General features: G+C 43.8%; 1 protein-coding gene across 1 annotated transcript; it reads right to left on the minus strand.

The window, feature by feature from the left end:
• Positions 1-1015: 1015 nt before the first annotated feature.
• On the minus strand, positions 1016-13158 carry nyx (nyctalopin). The gene is made up of 5 exons (XM_039817086.1): positions 12708-13158; positions 11952-12016; positions 6984-7270; positions 4317-4621; positions 1016-2717 (listed from the first exon to the last, which is right to left on the minus strand). Exons 2-5 carry the CDS (start codon positions 11971-11973, stop codon positions 1895-1897), a joined length of 1437 nt encoding a protein of 478 aa, XP_039673020.1. The 5' UTR covers positions 11974-12016; positions 12708-13158; the 3' UTR covers positions 1016-1894.
• Between the last annotated feature and the right edge of the window lie 4848 nt (positions 13159-18006).

An 18006-nucleotide genomic window follows, 5' to 3' on the forward strand; every position in this document is an offset into this window, starting at 1 on the left:
TGCTAACTGTGTTATACAGCTCAAAAGACATCCAGGAGCTATTCCTACTTCTGACGTCCCAGCTTATCCCACATTAAAGAGCCAACAGGTCAGTGTGCACATTACCGGGCGTTCACCGCTGAAAGGGGTCGAGTCACTGAGCAGGCACGTCAAAAGTTCAAAAACAATTTCTTTATTTTATTTAGAAAAATTATACTGACAGAGCATTTCTGTGTAACAACACCACTAAACCGGATCACTGTGTGTCCAAACCAAACTACTTCACATTCATCAGGGTGAAAAGAAAGCAGTTTGAACAGGGATATCTTTAACGTTTTCAGCTACAGATAAAGTTTGCAGTAAGCAGAATATGTTGCACTTTAAGAACACTTCATTTGTTTGCAATGTAATATACCTAAAAGCTTTTCATTAGAGCTGCAAAGATGAATCGATTAGTTGTTGAATATTACATGAATCAGCAACTATTTTTATAATCCATGAATCGAGTTTGAGTAATTCTTTATGAATAAAATGTAAAAAATGATCTGGTTCCAGCTTGTAAAATGTGAATATTGTTCTAGTTTCTTCTCTCCTCTGGGACAGTAAACTGAATATCTTTGAGTTGTGGACAAAACGAGACATTTGGGGACGTCATCTCTGGCTTTTTGGGAAACACTGATCCACATTTTTCCAACATTTTCTGACATTTTATAGAGACCAAACAACGAATCGATTCATCAATTCAATTCAATTTTATTTATAGCATCAAATCATAACAAGAGTTATCTCAACACTTTACAGATAGAGTAGGTCTAGACCACACTCTATAGTTTACAAAGCCCCAACAATTCCAGTGATTCCCCCCAAGAGCAAGCATTCAGTGGCGAGGAAAAACTCCCGCTCAGGGAGAAACCCGGGACAGACCCAGGCTCTTGGTAGGCGGTGTCTGACGGTGCCGGTTGGGGGTGTGATGAACAGTGGCAATAACAGTCACAATCAAGATAATGGAACAGTGACTAGAAATAGTAGTCGTAGTAGTTCATGGTGTAGCAGGGCACTGCAGGGCGTTACAATCGAGAAAATAATCGGCATTAATAATCGACAATGAAAGTAATCGTTAGTTGCAGCCCTACTTTTATTATCCCAAAGGGAACTGACATGCGTTGACACTTTCCCCCTCCCCCATCCACAACCTGCCATATGGCAATCACACCCGCCCTATAAAGAGAGGTCATGTCCATGAGGGGCATCGGAGGAACGAGAGAGTCCCTCCATTACGCTGCAGCGAACACAAGCGGCAACGACACTGAGCCTGCATGCAATAAGAAGATTAATGCATTTATGGAAAAGCTGCAGAACCCACATTTAGAGCAGAGAGGACATCTGTTTAGGAGATAACTACAGGAGCTCTTATCTCCTTTAACTTTACACATAGATGTCAATGAAAATACAAAAAAAAGAGAGAAAACACTCGTAACAGACTATGTAATGCTACGAATATTACGTAATGTTGAATTAAAATTGAGCATTATGCAACAAAAGGTGGATGTTCACATGTACATTTTCATCACTTCGTCACAGTAATCCACAGTTTGAAATCCACACGGTAGAAGTCAATCCTGCAAGCGTACAGCTTTGGCAGAGCTGTTCATATATAACCTACGATGAACAATATGCATCAGATGTGTCATCTATAAATATCCTAGATTATCGTATAGAAACAGCTCGCGTGGAACTAAATGCCGCCGCCAGTCTTTCCATGTGAAGAATTGCGTTTTGGCGGGAAAAACTCGCACCAGCAACCACACGTGAAAGGAACAGCATTCCTGTGTGCTGAAAACATCTTTTATCTCATCGGCAATTTAACAAAAAAAGCTACCCCTTGTTGTTTCTGTGGGTCAGGAAGCCAAAGTCCTCATGTGCAAGAAAGACTGTGATTAATATCTGAGCGGCCAATCAAACCAAAGATGAGCCACGCTACGGTGAAGCCGAGGAGCGATCGGCGTGCCTGGGCATGCCGCCCTCCGACCCCCGCAGACAGCTGCCCGTCCTCGGGCAGGGTCCCGTTGCGGAGGCTCTCCGTCCCGTTCCCCATCTCCTCTCGGAGCTCCTGCTGCAGCAGCTTGGAAATGAGGCTGTTGAAGCGGTTTTCCGTGGTGGAGGCTATCTCCGACGACACCGTGGTCAGGTTCAGCTCTCCGGGGTCCACGCACGTGCCGTTCACCTTGGCGAAAACCACCTCGCTGAGATCCAGCCCCGCCACGGAGGAAGGCGAGGCGCACGGGATGTCCCGCACCAGCTTGTAGCTTTCCATCCACTCCTTCAGCCACTCCAGGGAGCAGTCGCACTCCCAGGGGTTTCGGAAGAGGTAGAGGCGGCCCAGGAAGTAGACGGGCTGGAAGACGGGGAAGGGAAGGGTGGTGAGGTTGTTGCTGTTCAGGTGGAGCGTGATCAGGCTGGTCAGATTCTCAAATGTGCCTTCCTCGATGTAGACCAGCTGGTTCCTGTCCAGGTACAGGACCTCCAGCTCCACCAGGTCACCGAACCAGGTCTTGGACACGTTGGTCAGCAGGTTCCCCCCGAGGTTGAGCATCTTGAGGCGGACGAGGCCCTTGAAGGCGTGCCGCGGCAGGTCACACAGCACGTTGTCGTTGAGGTAGAAGTTCTCCAGCCGCAAGAGGTCCTGGAAGGACTGGTCGTGGATCACGTTGATGCGGTTTTCCTGGAGGTTCAGGTACCTGGAATAAGAAGAAGATGTTTAAAAGAAAATTCTGGCCAATTTTGATGTTAACCTTGATCGCTATAAATATGCGTGTAATTTCGTTTGAAACAAACCCGACCCGAATCGGTGCAGGGAACACGAAGTAGCTGCAGCTACGTGTACGAGCTTCCACTGAGCTAAAACGGCAGTTGTCGGGGCAGGTTTTAGAGTGCCTTTGTGCCTCTTAACAGACACAAAATGAAATTAAAATGTCTGTGCAACATGAACAGGGCCCTTACGTGACAACAAGATGCGCTTTCAACACAGACACTGTTTTAATTCACCTACCCTGTCTCGATCCTGCTGGTAGCTAGCTCACCCTGTTAGCTGCTAGCTGTTAGGATCTCAGTCGTGCCTGCTAGCGCGGCTAAGGGAACTACTACTACACCGATCGACACTGCCAAGCCTCCTACTCACCAACACCAGATCGATCACACACAAAATGGATGAGCTACAAATACACACGGAACTGCTGCGTGATATTTTGGCTGAACACGCTTATCACGGACGGCAGCAGCTAACAGCTAGCAGCTAGCATTGTTTGGTTGTGTTTAGGTTGTAGTTGTTGCACTATATTGTTCAAGATTTGTATTCTATTTTAGTTTGGTCTGGTTAACGGAAGGACATGTCCAGGATAAAAGCCTGAAATCCGGCGTGATGGCTACTGGAAACAACGTTCGAGCTAGAAAGCTACACGCTAAAAAAAAAAGTTTTGAAGACAATTTTGGATCGTGCAACAAGGCAGGTCTGCTTGGTTCTTTCAAGGAATGATTGTAAAGATTTACAAAGAATATGTTTAGGGCGTTTCCTCTCTAACTGGGACGTTTTGGGACCGATTGGTGGGATTGCTGTGGACCAAGTACACACGGAGATACACTGGTAAGACCTAATGAGGTTTAACCATGTATCAGCTGATTTAAATAGCTCACGTTACTGTATTGTGTCAACAGTTCACTTCATGTAATATTGTATGTGGAGTTTTCTTTTGCAGGGTGCAAATGTTCCACCAAAACAAGTTCCTTCCTGAGACTATTTAGCAGAGCCACCGTAGCTGCGTCCGGAGCTTAGCGCCGCCAAAGACCATTGTGATTGGTTTAAAGGTCCCATGACATGGTTCTCTTTGGATGCTTTTATATAGGCCTTAGTGGTCCCCTAATACTGTGGCCTTGACCAATTGCCACTTTGCTCGTTTGAAAGCCATGATGTCTCTCTCTCTCTCATGGGTGGGCCAAATTCTCTGGGCGGGCAAAGCAGAGAAAGGGGAGGTAACCTTGCTCCTTATGACCTCATAAGGAGAAGATTCCAGATCGGCCCATCTGAGCTTTCATTTTCTCAAAGGCAGAGCAGGATACCCAGGGCTCGGTTTACACCTATCACCATTTCTAGCCACTGGGGGACCATAGGCAGGCTGGGGGAACACATATTAATGTTAAAAAACCTCATAAAGTGAAATTTTCATGCCATGGGACCTATAAAGAAGTACAAACAACCCAGAGCGTTTTTTCTTCATCTGTGGTGTAGCCAGACCTTAAGACACTATAGCATTTACATGAGCTACTTCCAGCCTGCGACGTACTTGAGACTGCCCAGGCCCAGCAGGGAGTTGTAGGCCACCGCCTCGATCCGGTTCCTCTCCAGGTAGATGTGCGTCAGGTTTTCCATGCCTCTGAACGCCCCGGGGATCCTCCTAAAGTTGTTCTGGAAGCAGAGCAGCTCCTTCAGCGCGGTTTGCTCCAGGAAGATGCGGTCCGGGATGTTGAAGAGGTTACAGTCTGACAGGTCCAGACGCACCAGCTTCTTCAGCCCCGTGAACGCCCGTGTGTGAAGGTAACTGATGTAGTCATTGTGCGCCATTCTCAGCTCCACCAGGTTGGGAAGGCCCTGCAGGACAGAGGGTCAGTTGTGTGTTAAATGTGCTGATCTAGAGACAGGGTTTCCTCCAGTGTATTGCGGTTGGTGGCACACCAGGCCTAAGTCGCCCCCCACCAAGCATAAGCCACTGGGAATTATTAATGTATTTTTAAAGCCTTGTGCTGTCCTCGGGTCAAATTTGACCCGTTTTCAAAGTTTTTATATCAGAAATATGGGCTTCTAGGGTGGCCTCTAGCTCACCCAGTAAGAGTGTTCGCCCCATGCTGGCTGAGTCCTGCAGTGATGCGGGTTGCTATGTGTCGTCCCCTACCTCTCTCCCCCTTTCTAGCCTGTCCACTTTCACTGTATAATAAAGGGAAAAAAAACCCCAAAACAATCTTTAAAAGAAATATGGGTTTCTTTGAACCAAAATAACATGGATGCATGGCTGTATGTTGTATGGAACCCATTCAACGATCTTTGCATGTAAAATTAATGATTACTTTTATTGAATTTTGGGTGTTTTATTCAATGTTTAAACAGTATCCTGAGTAAACTTTGACATAAACCAGTCTGTGATCCACTCAACATCCTCTGATCTTAACTATTAGTCAAAATAATTCATAATTTCTGCTTTTTTAACTAAAAAATTAGGTATGTCATATAAATTAGGTTTATTGACCATGAATTCAAAAATAAAACGTTGAAAAAAGTGACATTTTTTAAAAAGTGTCAAAAGCTCGAGACCGCAGAGGGTGGGGGGGGGGGGTGGGAGAGGGTTGTTGTTCTTGTTCAGTTGTGTTTGTCTGTTCTATATGTTCATAAAAAAATAAAAAAAAATTGATCAAAAGCATCGAAAAAAGAGCCAAAAACCCTGAAAAAAAGCACCAAAAAATTAGGTTTAAGTTAATTAATTAAGGGTTAAGACGGGTTTTTTTTAACTATACTTTTAGTGCGGCAGCTCGGTTGGAAACTTAGCTATAGACATATTTTATTTATTTTGATTTCCACTCAGCTTTTAGCACTGACTTAATGTAGGGCCTTATTGAATCTGGCTTATAGCTTTATTAAATTCTCAATTGTCCGATTCCTTCCATGATTCTGTCATCGCAGAAACTACTGGGCTCTGCCATCAGTCTGTGACTGGCCAGGCCCTCATCAAAAAAAGACAATTGCCAACAACTTTTAAAGGGGGAACAGTGAAATATGTAGTGTCACAACTTCACAAGGGGCTGTTTGGTTTAATAGACCCCAAACTAAAGCAATAATAATAATAATAATAATAATAATAATAATAATTTCAAACACCCAAGGTCACCATACATTGACAATGACAAGACACGACATAACATGAGACAAAGTTGACACTATTTAAAAAGAATTTGGTTGTGGAAAGGGAATCAGTGGATTTCTTAATTTATAAGTTATAGTGAGTGAGCCAGGTTAACTCGATTTCAGCCAAAGCTACAGTCAAGAGAACAGATTTAATTTACTACTTTGCATTACACATCTATAAAACTAAAAGGCACCCTCTGCAAAAGAGGTGTTTGCAGGATAAAACATAACACATTCAGATGAATTTCTGAGGAAATCTGGGCCACAGGCAAACAAAAAAGTGACAGTTTATCAAGATACAAATATACTTGTATATGTATTGTATATGTCATTCATTATACCAAATGAATAACTGATTATCCAAAGATACCCTGACTCATTCAGTACAGATTCCTAAAACCTACTAGTCATTATTCCTGCTTCTCTTTAAAGGTCCCATGGCATGAAAATGTATGAGTTTTTTTAACATTAATATGCGTTCCCCCAGCCTGCCTATGGTCCCCCAGTGGCTAGAAATGGTGATAGGTGTAAACCGAGCCCTGGGTATCCTGCTCTGCCTTTGAGAAAATGAAAGCTCAGATGGGCCAATCTGGAATCTTCTCCTTATGAGGTCATAAGGAGCAAGGTTACCTCCCCTTTCTCTGATTTGCCCGCCAGAGAATTTGGCCCACCCATGAGAGAGAGACATCATGGCTTTCAAAGACGAGCAAAGTGGCAGTTGGTCAAGGCCACACCCCACCCTCCACCTTGCCCCTGACTTCAGATACAGCATTAGGGGACCACTAAGGTCTATATAAAAGAGACTTCAGATACAGTATTAGGGGACCACTAAGGTCTATATAAAAGAGACTTCAGATACAGTATTAGGGGACCACTAAGGTCTATATAAAAGAGACTTTAGATACAGTATTAGGGGACCACTAAGGTCTATATAAAAGAGACTTCAGATACAGTATTAGGGGACCACTAAGGTCTATATAAAAGCATCCAAAGAGCACCATGTCATGGGACCTTTAAGAAAAGTGCACTCGAACATCAGCACAAAACCTGAGCAGACCTTGAAGGCCCCGGGGGTGATGAAGGAGATGTTGTTGTGGTCCAGAGAGAGCGTCTTGAGGGAGGGCAGCGTGCCGAAGGCCCGCTCCGACAGGAACTTGAGTTTGTTCTTGTCCAGGTTGATGGCGGACGCCTCGCAGGGGAACTCTTTGGGCAGCTCCGAGATGCTGGAGCGGTCGCACAGCACCGTGCAGCTCTTCTCCTGGGTGCAGGAGCAGGGCGGCGGACACGCCCGGACGCACGACCACCGGGCCAGCACCGCCGGGGGCAGCAGGCACAGCACCGAGACTGGAGGGGGGGGGGAGACAACACTGCAGTCATTCACAAATACTTTACTGCAAAGAAACTACGAGAGTCAGAGAAAGGAAAGATTTTCAAGCGTGAGTGCTTTCAATATTGTGTAAAGACTGGAAGCATGGTGGAAACAGCTAGCCGGGCTCTGGGCAAAAGAGAACTAAATCCAACCTACCAGCATCTCTAACGCTAACTTTAAAACTAACATGTTAGGTTGGGTTAGGGTTTAGGTAAAGAAGAACGGGACAGTTGGGTTTAGGAAAACAACAGTGGTGTAGTCTAGTTTATTGTAGTGAGCATACTGTGTCGTTTTGTTGTCATTACTAAGAACAGAAACTATGCACTATAGCTTTGTATTTTTTTTTTTTGAGATAAATATTTTGGCATTTTAGCCTTTAATATACAGGACAGCTGTAGACAGGAAGAGCGATATTTTTTTCCCACTATGGCCACACCAAGACCGGCCCTTCATTAACATTCACACACTACTATTGGCCAGGCGTCCATGCTTACATGTAGAGGTCCTATCCCCTGACCAGTCCCCTAACCCTAACCTTAACCACTCGAGGTCAAATGCCTAACCCCGATGGTAGGGCGGGTCTTGGCATGGCCATAGTGGGATTCTTAATTTTGCAGGGGGGAGAGAGAGAGGGGGAAGACATGCAGCAAATGGCCGCAGGTCAGACTCGAACCCTGAGCTGCATTGAGGACTGAGCCTCTGCATATAGGCGCCAGGTGGGTAGCTACCAGGTGAGCTACCCAGGCACCCTGTCATTCAGGTTTAAAGAACTAATGTTAAGATGAAGTGGATGTGTCTGGCCAGTGTGTGTGTGTTGAATAAGAAGCTAGCTGGGACACTAAGCATGCACCTGTAGTAATTAAAGGTGGTCAAACAGACATCTCTGGCTCTGTGTCCCCCTGGTAGAGGACAGAGGTTACACCCACAGGCCGCGGTTTTTAAACACAAAGCCCAGGGCAGACTGGAAGCTCCACCTGACATGTGAAGTACTAATTAATTGTGCTGTGCTGCGCTCTGAACGAGAGGAGAGGCTCCCTGCAGTTTGAGTGCACCCTGGGGTGACCTTCTGGGGCAGCGTATACCTTCAACAGCCCCGAGGCAGAGCTGCGAGCATCGGGCGGGCAGTGTACGCTTTTATTCCTGGGATTTAAAACCAATATCATCTGACGCTGACTACCCTGTTAGTAATGTTGGGAAATGAGCAAATGGTTTAAGTTTATTTGAGTTTTATTGATGATTGATCATTTATATTTCTACCACATATGTAGTTGCTTCACAGCTGTGAAGGTACTGTGGCATAAAACACACACTTTGGGATTCAGGATGGAAAGTTTTCAGTGCATATTTCAATGTTTCACCCTAATCGGCCTCCCATAAAAGTGTAATATGTCCTAATCATCAGTGGTGTAGTCTAATGTATTGTAGTGGTACCATATATATTATATATATATATATATATTTTTTTTTTTTTTTCTGGCTCAGAATGGGGGGGTATCAAAATGTGGGGTCTGGGTGTCCTCCCCCAGGGTTATTTTAAGCGTCAAAGACTTCATTTCCTGCATTCTGATACACTTTTATGCACCAATTTATGGTGGGAATACCTTCATTTATCCTATGAGAAGGAAAACACAGACGACATTCAAAATATAACGGAATATAAAGCAGTAAGGTAAGGGGGCTTTCTCTGGATCACTAAAGTTGACCCCAAAGCAACGAGGACAAAATAAATTAGTCTACTTATATTTGTCTTAAATGTGCGTTGAAGGGAGGATACTGGCGTTAGTGTAGGTGGAGCGTTGGGGCCCGGTTGCTATGCACACACTACACACTACACACTACGCACACTACACACTACACATTACGCACACTACACACTACACACTACATTACGCACACTACACACTACACATTACGCACACTACACACTACACACTACACATTACGCACACACTACACACTACGCACACACTACGCTCTATGCACTAGACACTACACGTTACACACTACACACTACACACTACGCTCTATGCACAAGACACTACACACTACACACTTAGCTCTATACACTAGACAGTACACACTACACACTAAGCTCTATGCACTAGACAGTACACACTACACACGGTGCTCAGAGAGGAGCAGGTCGATGAAAGACGAGAGTCTCTCTGCATGTTCTGCAGCGTTAGTTTAGTTTGCTCTCACATTACTACGACTACGACCCCGTATTTGAATACAAATATCTGAAGTGAAAGTTATGTCACATAACTATGTTGTTGCGTATCTTTGTACATTATGAAGTGGGTATATGGAAATCCTGGAGCTTTCTTAGTGGGTATACTGCGTATCACGTATATAGACTCCACCACTGGGAAAGAAGAACGCGACAGTTGGGTTTAGGAAACATGACATGCGGGACACGAACCCAGGTCTCCTGGGTGAAAGTCCTGTGTTGTTTGACCCATCCCCCCCCAACCACACTCCCTTAGCGAAATTTCGGTGACTTTTGGGCTTTCATACTACTACAGTTGTCTCTCTTAATACTACGTCATCTTACAGCGGCTCGTAGCCGCTGCTCTTCCCGGTGTGTTCTACACACGCTGAAGGGTGAGCCACTAAATGTCTTCGATAGGACAAACGCATGGGCGGCGCCAGGGAGGGGCTTGGGGGATGCTGTAGCTGCCCCATAGGATTCCCATAGCACCCAAATAAGCACCCGCAAAAAATAGCTGTGGTTTATGAAAAATATTTTCATTTATGTGTAAATACTATAATTTATATTTGAAAAATTTGTAAATACATTAATAAAAAACGTCGATACACTTGAGTATCGCGATATTTTATTTAGCAATACTGTATCAATTTTCAAAAAGGCAGTGGTTCTTTTAGATGGCTATGCTGAGACGCACCACTAGTGTCCTCGCCTAACAGTGTCTAGCAGTGCCTAGCAGTACCTAACAGTGCCTAGCAGTGCCTAGCAGTGCCTAGCAGTTCCTAACAGTGCCTAGCAGTGCCTAACAGTGCCTAACAGTGCCTAGCAGTGCCTAACAGCGTCTAACAGTGCCTAACAGTGCCTAGCAGTGCCTAGCAGTTCCTAGCAGTGCCTAACAGAGCCTAGCAGTTCCTAGCAGTGTCTAACAGTGCCTAACAGTGCGCGCCCGCAGTGCCTAGCGGTGCCTAACAGTGCCTAACAGTGCCTAACAGTGCCTAGCAGTGCCTAACAGTGCCTAACAGTGCCTAGCAGTGCCTAGCAGTTCCTAGCAGTGCCTAACAGAGCCTAGCAGTTCCTAGCAGTGCCTAGCAGTGCCTAGCAGTGTCTAACAGTGCCTAACAGTGTCTAACAGTGCCTAGCAGTGCCTAAAAGTGTCTAACAGTGCCTAACAGTGTCTAACAGTGCCTAACAGTGCCTAGCAGTTCCTAGCAGTGCCTAACAGAGCCTAGCAGTTCCTAACAGTGCCTAGCAGTGTCTAACAGTGCCTAGCAGTGCCTAACAGTGTCTAACAGTGCCTAACAGTGTCTAACAGTGCCTAACAGTGTCTAACAGTGCCTAGCAGTGCCTAGCAGTGCCTAGCAGTGCCTAACAGTGCCTAGCAGTGCCTAGCAGTGCCTGACTTTTTGCTAGAAGCTAACAATGTAGCTATGGCTGAACTTTGGCCTACTTTAGCATATAAACATCATGTATTTTTTTAAATATTAGTTTTTCTAAAATTATACTTTAAAAAAATCCCAATGTGGGGTGGGATTGGGTGATGGTTCTTGTTCAAGTGTGTTTGTCTGTTCTGAATGTTTAAAATGAAAAAATAATAAAAGAATTGATCCCAATATATCGCCTTAGGCACAGAATCGAAATACATTTGCAATATATTTAATCGTGACCCATGTATCGTGATACGTATCGTATCTCCAGATTCTTGCCAATACACAGCCCTAAATAATACAAACCAATTATTTTTAGAATAAAAACATAAAGCCAACACAGGTGATCCTATTCGGGCCAATGGGCGCAGCACATATTCAACTTTTGACCTTTTGACCGAAGTGAGTGATACATTAGCAATGGATCATTTCAGCGTCAGGACATTTGATTTGATATTTGAGTCACGTTGAGCGGCAGGTTCAGGGCTAAACTGTCTCTTTGCCAGCTGCTGGTGAAATGGCGATGTGATTAGGACCGAACAGCTTACATCAGAGATTAGCCCCGCGACAATAGGTACTGTCTGTGCCCGGGATCTTCCCTCCATCCAGCTCACGTTCGCTCGAGTTCAGCCCTGCTTTCCTTTTACCCGATCTGTCGATGTATAGACTACATCCCTCTAAAAAATGCATTTCCTCGTTTCCTAGTGCGTAGTGTGTGCGTAGTGTGTAGTGCGTAGGAAGGGAAGCAAGTGAAGGAAACGTGGATGCAATTTAGGGGGGGTGAGATTCAGCCACCGTAGATGAAATGTCTTTGATGGACGCACATTTTCTGGACGCTTCGCTGACAGAAATCTGTGTTTCTTGTGCTAAGACATTATTTATTATTATTATTATTATTATTAAACAAGGTTCAACAGTGTGTGGTTTCTTTCACCAAGCCAGTGTAAACTGTGCAGAGCATTTTGGCAGCTGAGGAGGAGGGAAAACAAGAAGCAGAAGAGGAGAGAAGGGATTGAAACTGACCAGTGAAAGTGATGACAGTCATTACTGTAGTCTCTCATCTGGGACATGCCAGGATTAACGGCGGTCTGAAACGGCACAAAAGCAGCACAGCAGCACTTAACGATGAACGGTTATGAATTATATAAATATGTGCCGAAGCCAGTTGTTGGCAAGTGTGTAAGTGATTTTCAAGGGGGGCCGTTTTGGCTCCGTTTGACTCCTCAACTTTAAACTGGTGACAAAAAGGGAAAGTTACAATTTGATGTCTCCGTAAAAAAAGCAAATTTACACAATATCACAAATGTTAAAGTCTCTGAACAGCCACACAGGGTATACAAAAAAATTTAAAAAAAGTGATTCTGGCTGATTAGACTTCTGCTATGGTTGAAGCATAGATGGGAATTTATGAGGTCACACATCTTTTCTGCCAATAAGAATGACAAAGCTGTCGTTTGTCCTGCACTGACAGGTGCAACAGAGCTTACAGGAGACTCAGGAAGATGTCTATCAATCAAGGGCCTAACTTTGGGTTCAACATTTGGGGGTTGAGATCTCCACTTTTGAGCAAAATTGAAATTTTCACTTCATTTCTTTGCATTTCTGGTGAATTTTTCTGCAACAATGTGTGCCTTTTCTGCATCAACGTATGGCTATACAACCTCCAGACAGTCCTGGGAAGAAACCACATGTGTGGGTGTACCAGGGCCTTTAACCTGAGCAAACAGAAAGAAAGAAAGAAATGGGAGGACATGCAGAGAGAAAGGAAGCGACATATACCTGATGGACCTGTAGATCTTTCCAGATGGTTGCATCCATGTGGGTTAAAAGTCCCGGTCCAAGTATCGGTGCCTGGTGTGTCCATCCTGCTCGTCCCACATCAGCCTGCAACGGCAACACTGATGCTTCTGCCTGACGCACTTCTCAGTGTGTGTGGTTGTGTTTTTACACTTCATCCTCCCCCCTCCTGTATACTATGACACACACACACACACACACACACACACACACACACACACACACACACACACACACACACACACACACACACACACACCAAAAAGCCATCTCTTAATGGCAGTCAATCCCCTGGATGGAGTGGTGGACGGAGACGGGCGGTTGGCGGGATTACAGAAGTAAAGAGAAGCTCTCAGATCAAAACAGGGCAGAGTGGTAACTTAGAAACACACACAGATTACACACACACACACACACACACAGAGACACACACACAGCCCCACAGACACACACACACACACAGACCACATACACACACACACACACACACACACACACACAGACACACCCCCACAGACACACACACACACACACATATACACGCACGCACGCACCCACACGTTCACACACGTTCACACACACACACACACACACACACACACACACACACACACACACACCCCACCCCACCCCACACACACACAGCATGAAGTTGGACATAAAACTTATATGCAGAAATGCAGAAGTTGAAATGGATTAAGGATCAGTGCGCCATCACCGGTGTGATCTGATGAGTCCATCAATATAATTTGTTAATAATAATAAGAAGAAGAAGAATACTGTACTCTCCGATGCTTTTTAGACCGCCGTCTTTCGCCACGGAGATGAAAGCGTTCCCTAAAATGATAGTTTTTAAAAAGAGACAGAGACATTATACAACAGTGTGATTGGGGTCAGTGGCTGGGTGGTTATGAAACCTACTTTAAAGTGGGGTAAACCCGTTTCCCCCCCCAGGATGAAAGAGATGGGACCATTGTCTGGTCTCTTCACTGCCTAAAGAGCTCCCACAAAGGTCACAACAACAGGTCAGCTTACTCATGGGTTCACCAGGGCACGTCACTTTAAAGTCCAGCACACAAACCAAAATCAGGTTACCGTGGGAACAGACGATTGTGACAACTGTCTGTAGATTTAGGTCGCTGGGGGATTCGGCTCACCTCGTCAGACAGACAGACAGACACACACACACACACATTGACAGACAGACAGACACAAACACGCATACACAGAAAGACACATTGACAGACAGACAGACACAAACACGCACACACAGAAAGACAGACTCACACACACAAACACACACACACACACACACACACAGAAAGACAGACTCACACACACAAACACACACACACACACACACAGAGACAGACAGACGACATACACACACACACACACACACACACACACACACACACACACACACAAAACACAGACAGACACACACACATTGACAGACAAACACACAGACAAACACACACACACAGACAGACAAACACACACCCACATTGACTGACAGACACACACACAAACACAGACACACACACACACAGACAGACACACACACACACAGACACACACACACACACACACACACACACACACACACACACACACACACACACACACACACACACACACACAGTAAATTCATATAAAGTGGATGGGACCTTTATTTGAAGGAGGCTTTTATTAGAGAGAGGCCCTTATTCCAAATTTTTTAACAATTTCAATCAATCAATCAATCTTTTTTTTGGGGGCTTTTCCGCCTTTAATTTTTGACAGGACAGCTAGGTGAGAAAGGGGGGAGAGAGAGAGAGAGAGAGAGAGAGAGGGAAGACATGCAGGAAATCGTCACAGGTCGGATTCGAACCCTGGACCTCTGCGTCGAGGTATAAACCTCTCAGTACATGTGCGCCTGCACTACCACTGAACCAACCCGGCCACAATCAATCCATTTTATTGTTTTTATTTATTAGTCACATGAAATCATACAAGGTACAATTCCAGTGAACTATAATCCAGCGTAATCATGTTTGGGAAATATAGTCGGTCATATTTTAGAACAAAGCATTCTTCTTTCTTTTTTTATTTCTTTTTAAATCGACTTTGGGCAAGTAGAATTTTTTTTCACTTGCCCAGAATAATGGTGCGTTCTTTTTGTCTTGTTATCGCGACTAGTAGCTCGAGTGTGACGTCACATCCGTGTCGAAAAACGAATAACCGCGAGTAGACTACTGCTCTTCTTTCTGCTCAAGACTCGGCTTAAAGCCATTGTTGTCATATAGCAACCGAGCGTCTCTAGCCAATTTCAGCTGCACAAGCTACAAAATAACTAATCAGGCGGTATTTAACTCCTAATTAGACTGTAGAGACATGCCTATAGGTAGCAGTATACAGCGCTATGTTTAACTCCTAATAAGACTGTAGAGACATGTCTATAGGTAGCAGTATACAGCGCTATGTTTAACTCCTAATAAGACTGTAGAGACATGTACCTATAGGTAGCAGTATACAGTGCTATGTTTAACTCCTAATAAGACTGTAGAGACATGCCTATAGGTAGCAGTATACAGTGCTATATTTAACTCCTAATAAGACTGTAGAGACATGTCTATAGGTAGCAGTATACAGTGCTATGTTTAACTCCTAATAAGACTGTAGAGACATGCCTATAGGTAGCAGTATACAGCGCTATGTTTAACTCCTAATAAGACTGTAGAGACATGTCTATAGGTAGCAGTATACAGTGCTATGTTTAACTCCTAATAAGACTGTAGAGACATGCCTATAGGTAGCAGTATACAGTGCTATGTTTAACTCCTAATAAGACTGTAGAGACATGCCTATAGGTAGCAGTATACAGTGCTATGTTTAACTCCTAATAAGACTGTAGAGACATGCCTATAGGTAGCAGTATACAGTGCTATGTTTAACTCCTAATTAGACTGTAGAGACATGCCTATAGGTAGCAGTATACAGCGCTATGTTTAACTCCTAATAAGACTGTAGAGACATGCCTATAGGTAGCAGTATACAGCGCTATGTTTAACTCCTAATAAGACTGTAGAGACATGCCTATAGGTAGCAGTATACAGCGCTATGTTTAACTCCTAATAAGACTGTAGAGACATGTCTATAGGTAGCAGTATACAGTGCTATGTTTAACTCCTAATAAGACTGTAGAGACATGCCTATAGGTAGCAGTATAACGGCCTATATTTAACTCCTAATAAGACTGTAGAGACATGCCTATAGGTAGCAGTATACAGCGCTATGTTTAACTCCTAATAAGACTGTAGAGACATGCCTATAGGTAGCAGTATACAGCGCTATATTTAACTCCTAATAAGACTGTAGAGACATGCCTATAGGTAGCAGTATACAGCGCTATGTTTAACTCCTAATAAGACTGTAGAGACATGCCTATAGGTAGCAGTATACAGCGCTATATTTAACTCCTAATAAGACTGTAGAGACATGTCTATAGGTAGCAGTATACAGTGCTATGTTTAACTCCTAATAAGACTGTAGAGACATGCCTATAGGTAGCAGTATACAGCGCTATGTTTAACTCCTAATAAGACTGTAGAGACATGCCTATAGGTAGCAGTATACAGCGCTATGTTTAACTCCTAATAAGACTGTAGAGACATGCCTATAGGTAGCAGTATACAGCGCTATGTTTAACTCCTAATAAGACTGTAGAGACATGCCTATAGGTAGCAGTATACAGCGCTATGTTTAACTCCTAATAAGACTGTAGAGACATGCCTATAGGTAGCAGTATACAGTGCTATGTGTACAACTTCTTCATTTGGTTACAACGACAAAAGTGCTTAAAATTGTAGAAAACCACAATGTTTACAACGTGTGATGCACGACGTAGCCATCTTTTTATTTAGAAAATAAATGTTGCAAATTTCCATCACATACAATGATTACAACTTTTGTATACCATATTGCCCTTCTGGGATTTTTTAGGAACAAAGTAAAACAGAACCGGGGGGGCGCATCAATTCGGTTATTCAAAACCTCACATAAGAAAGAGGGCAGGTCCGCATAAAGCCCCAATATCTTCAAATAAAATCAGATCTGATTGGTTTTAGATATTCAGTCCATTTGGTCCAGATCTTACAGAATTTTTCTTTTTCAACCTTGAGGGAAAAAGATATCTTCTCCATAACATAAATATCATAAACAATTTCAATCCATTCATCAATGGTGGGTGGTTCTACTTTTAACCATTTCCTCGTGATCGTTTTCTTACTGGCCGCCAATAGTATAGCCAACAATTTATCTTGAATGTTCCATGTTTCAAACATTAGATTACCCAAATACATAGATTCACAATTAAATGGAACTTTAACATTAAATGCATTTTCTATATGATTGTGGATCTCTTCCAACGTAGCCATCTTTGAAAGTGAGCTCGGGGTCCTCTGAGTTCAGACGACTTGATGAGTCGTGTATATATATATATATATATATATATATATATATATATATATATATATATATATATATATATATATATATATATATATATATACGACCTCGGGGGGCGTTCTTTTTGCAACTTCCGGTTCGTAACTCCGGGAAAACTACTTGTAGATCGACTTCGGTGGACAAAAAGAACGCACCATAAACCTTAACGGTGAAGCCCGAACAGTTTTCTGTCTTTTTGGTTTGCCGCAAAACTAGGCTTGCCAAATTTTATTGTGAACGTCAATTGATATGCGTGCCGGATCAAAACTTGCGAGGGACCGGCTTTAGCCCGCGGACCTTGATTTTGACACACGTGGATTAGACGTAGAAAGTAAAAAATGACAAAATTTACTTATTTTTACTTGCCTCTCAGGGCTTCCGTACCGTTAGTGAGCATCAGGTCGCTGACGCTGGCTTGCCGTTTATGGGTTGAGTTCAGGGACCAGTGCAGACCAGACAAGCTCTTCCACACCAAACTGGGAAAAAACATTTCTCACTGCCACGTTGAAACAAGAGCGAAACGGATGTGAGGTGGATTTGAGGACATTCAGGGTTTTCCCCGCCATTCTAAGGTTTAGGAGCAGCACCGAAGCCGAATGACTGTCACTGCAAGACTGTTCTTAGGTCTGATGATTGGAGTTGGAGTTTTTTTTTTTTTTGACAGACTCAACATGCTTTTCTGTTGTCTCGGACTCTGCGTTTGGTCTCGTTGATATTTGGACTCGGCTGTTGGTCTTGTTGGTATTTGGTCTTGTTGGTATTTGGACTCGGACTTGTCTCGGATTCTGTGTTT

Source organism: Perca fluviatilis, chromosome 12, assembly GCF_010015445.1.
Source record: "Perca fluviatilis chromosome 12, GENO_Pfluv_1.0, whole genome shotgun sequence".
In the NCBI taxonomy this organism is placed as follows: domain Eukaryota; kingdom Metazoa; phylum Chordata; class Actinopteri; order Perciformes; family Percidae; genus Perca; species Perca fluviatilis.

Bases quoted from the DNA above. Each gene is read 5' to 3' on its own strand.
- nyx (XM_039817086.1), bottom strand. From the start codon at position 11,973: ATGACTGTCATCACTTTCACTG. The intron at 7,271-11,951 runs GTCAGTTTCAAT...CCCCCCCTCCAG, and splicing joins GACTGTCATCACTTTCACTG to TCTCGGTGCTGTGCCTGCTG. The intron at 4,622-6,983 runs GTCTGCTCAGGT...TCTGTCCTGCAG, and splicing joins TCACCCCCGGGGCCTTCAAG to GGCCTTCCCAACCTGGTGGA.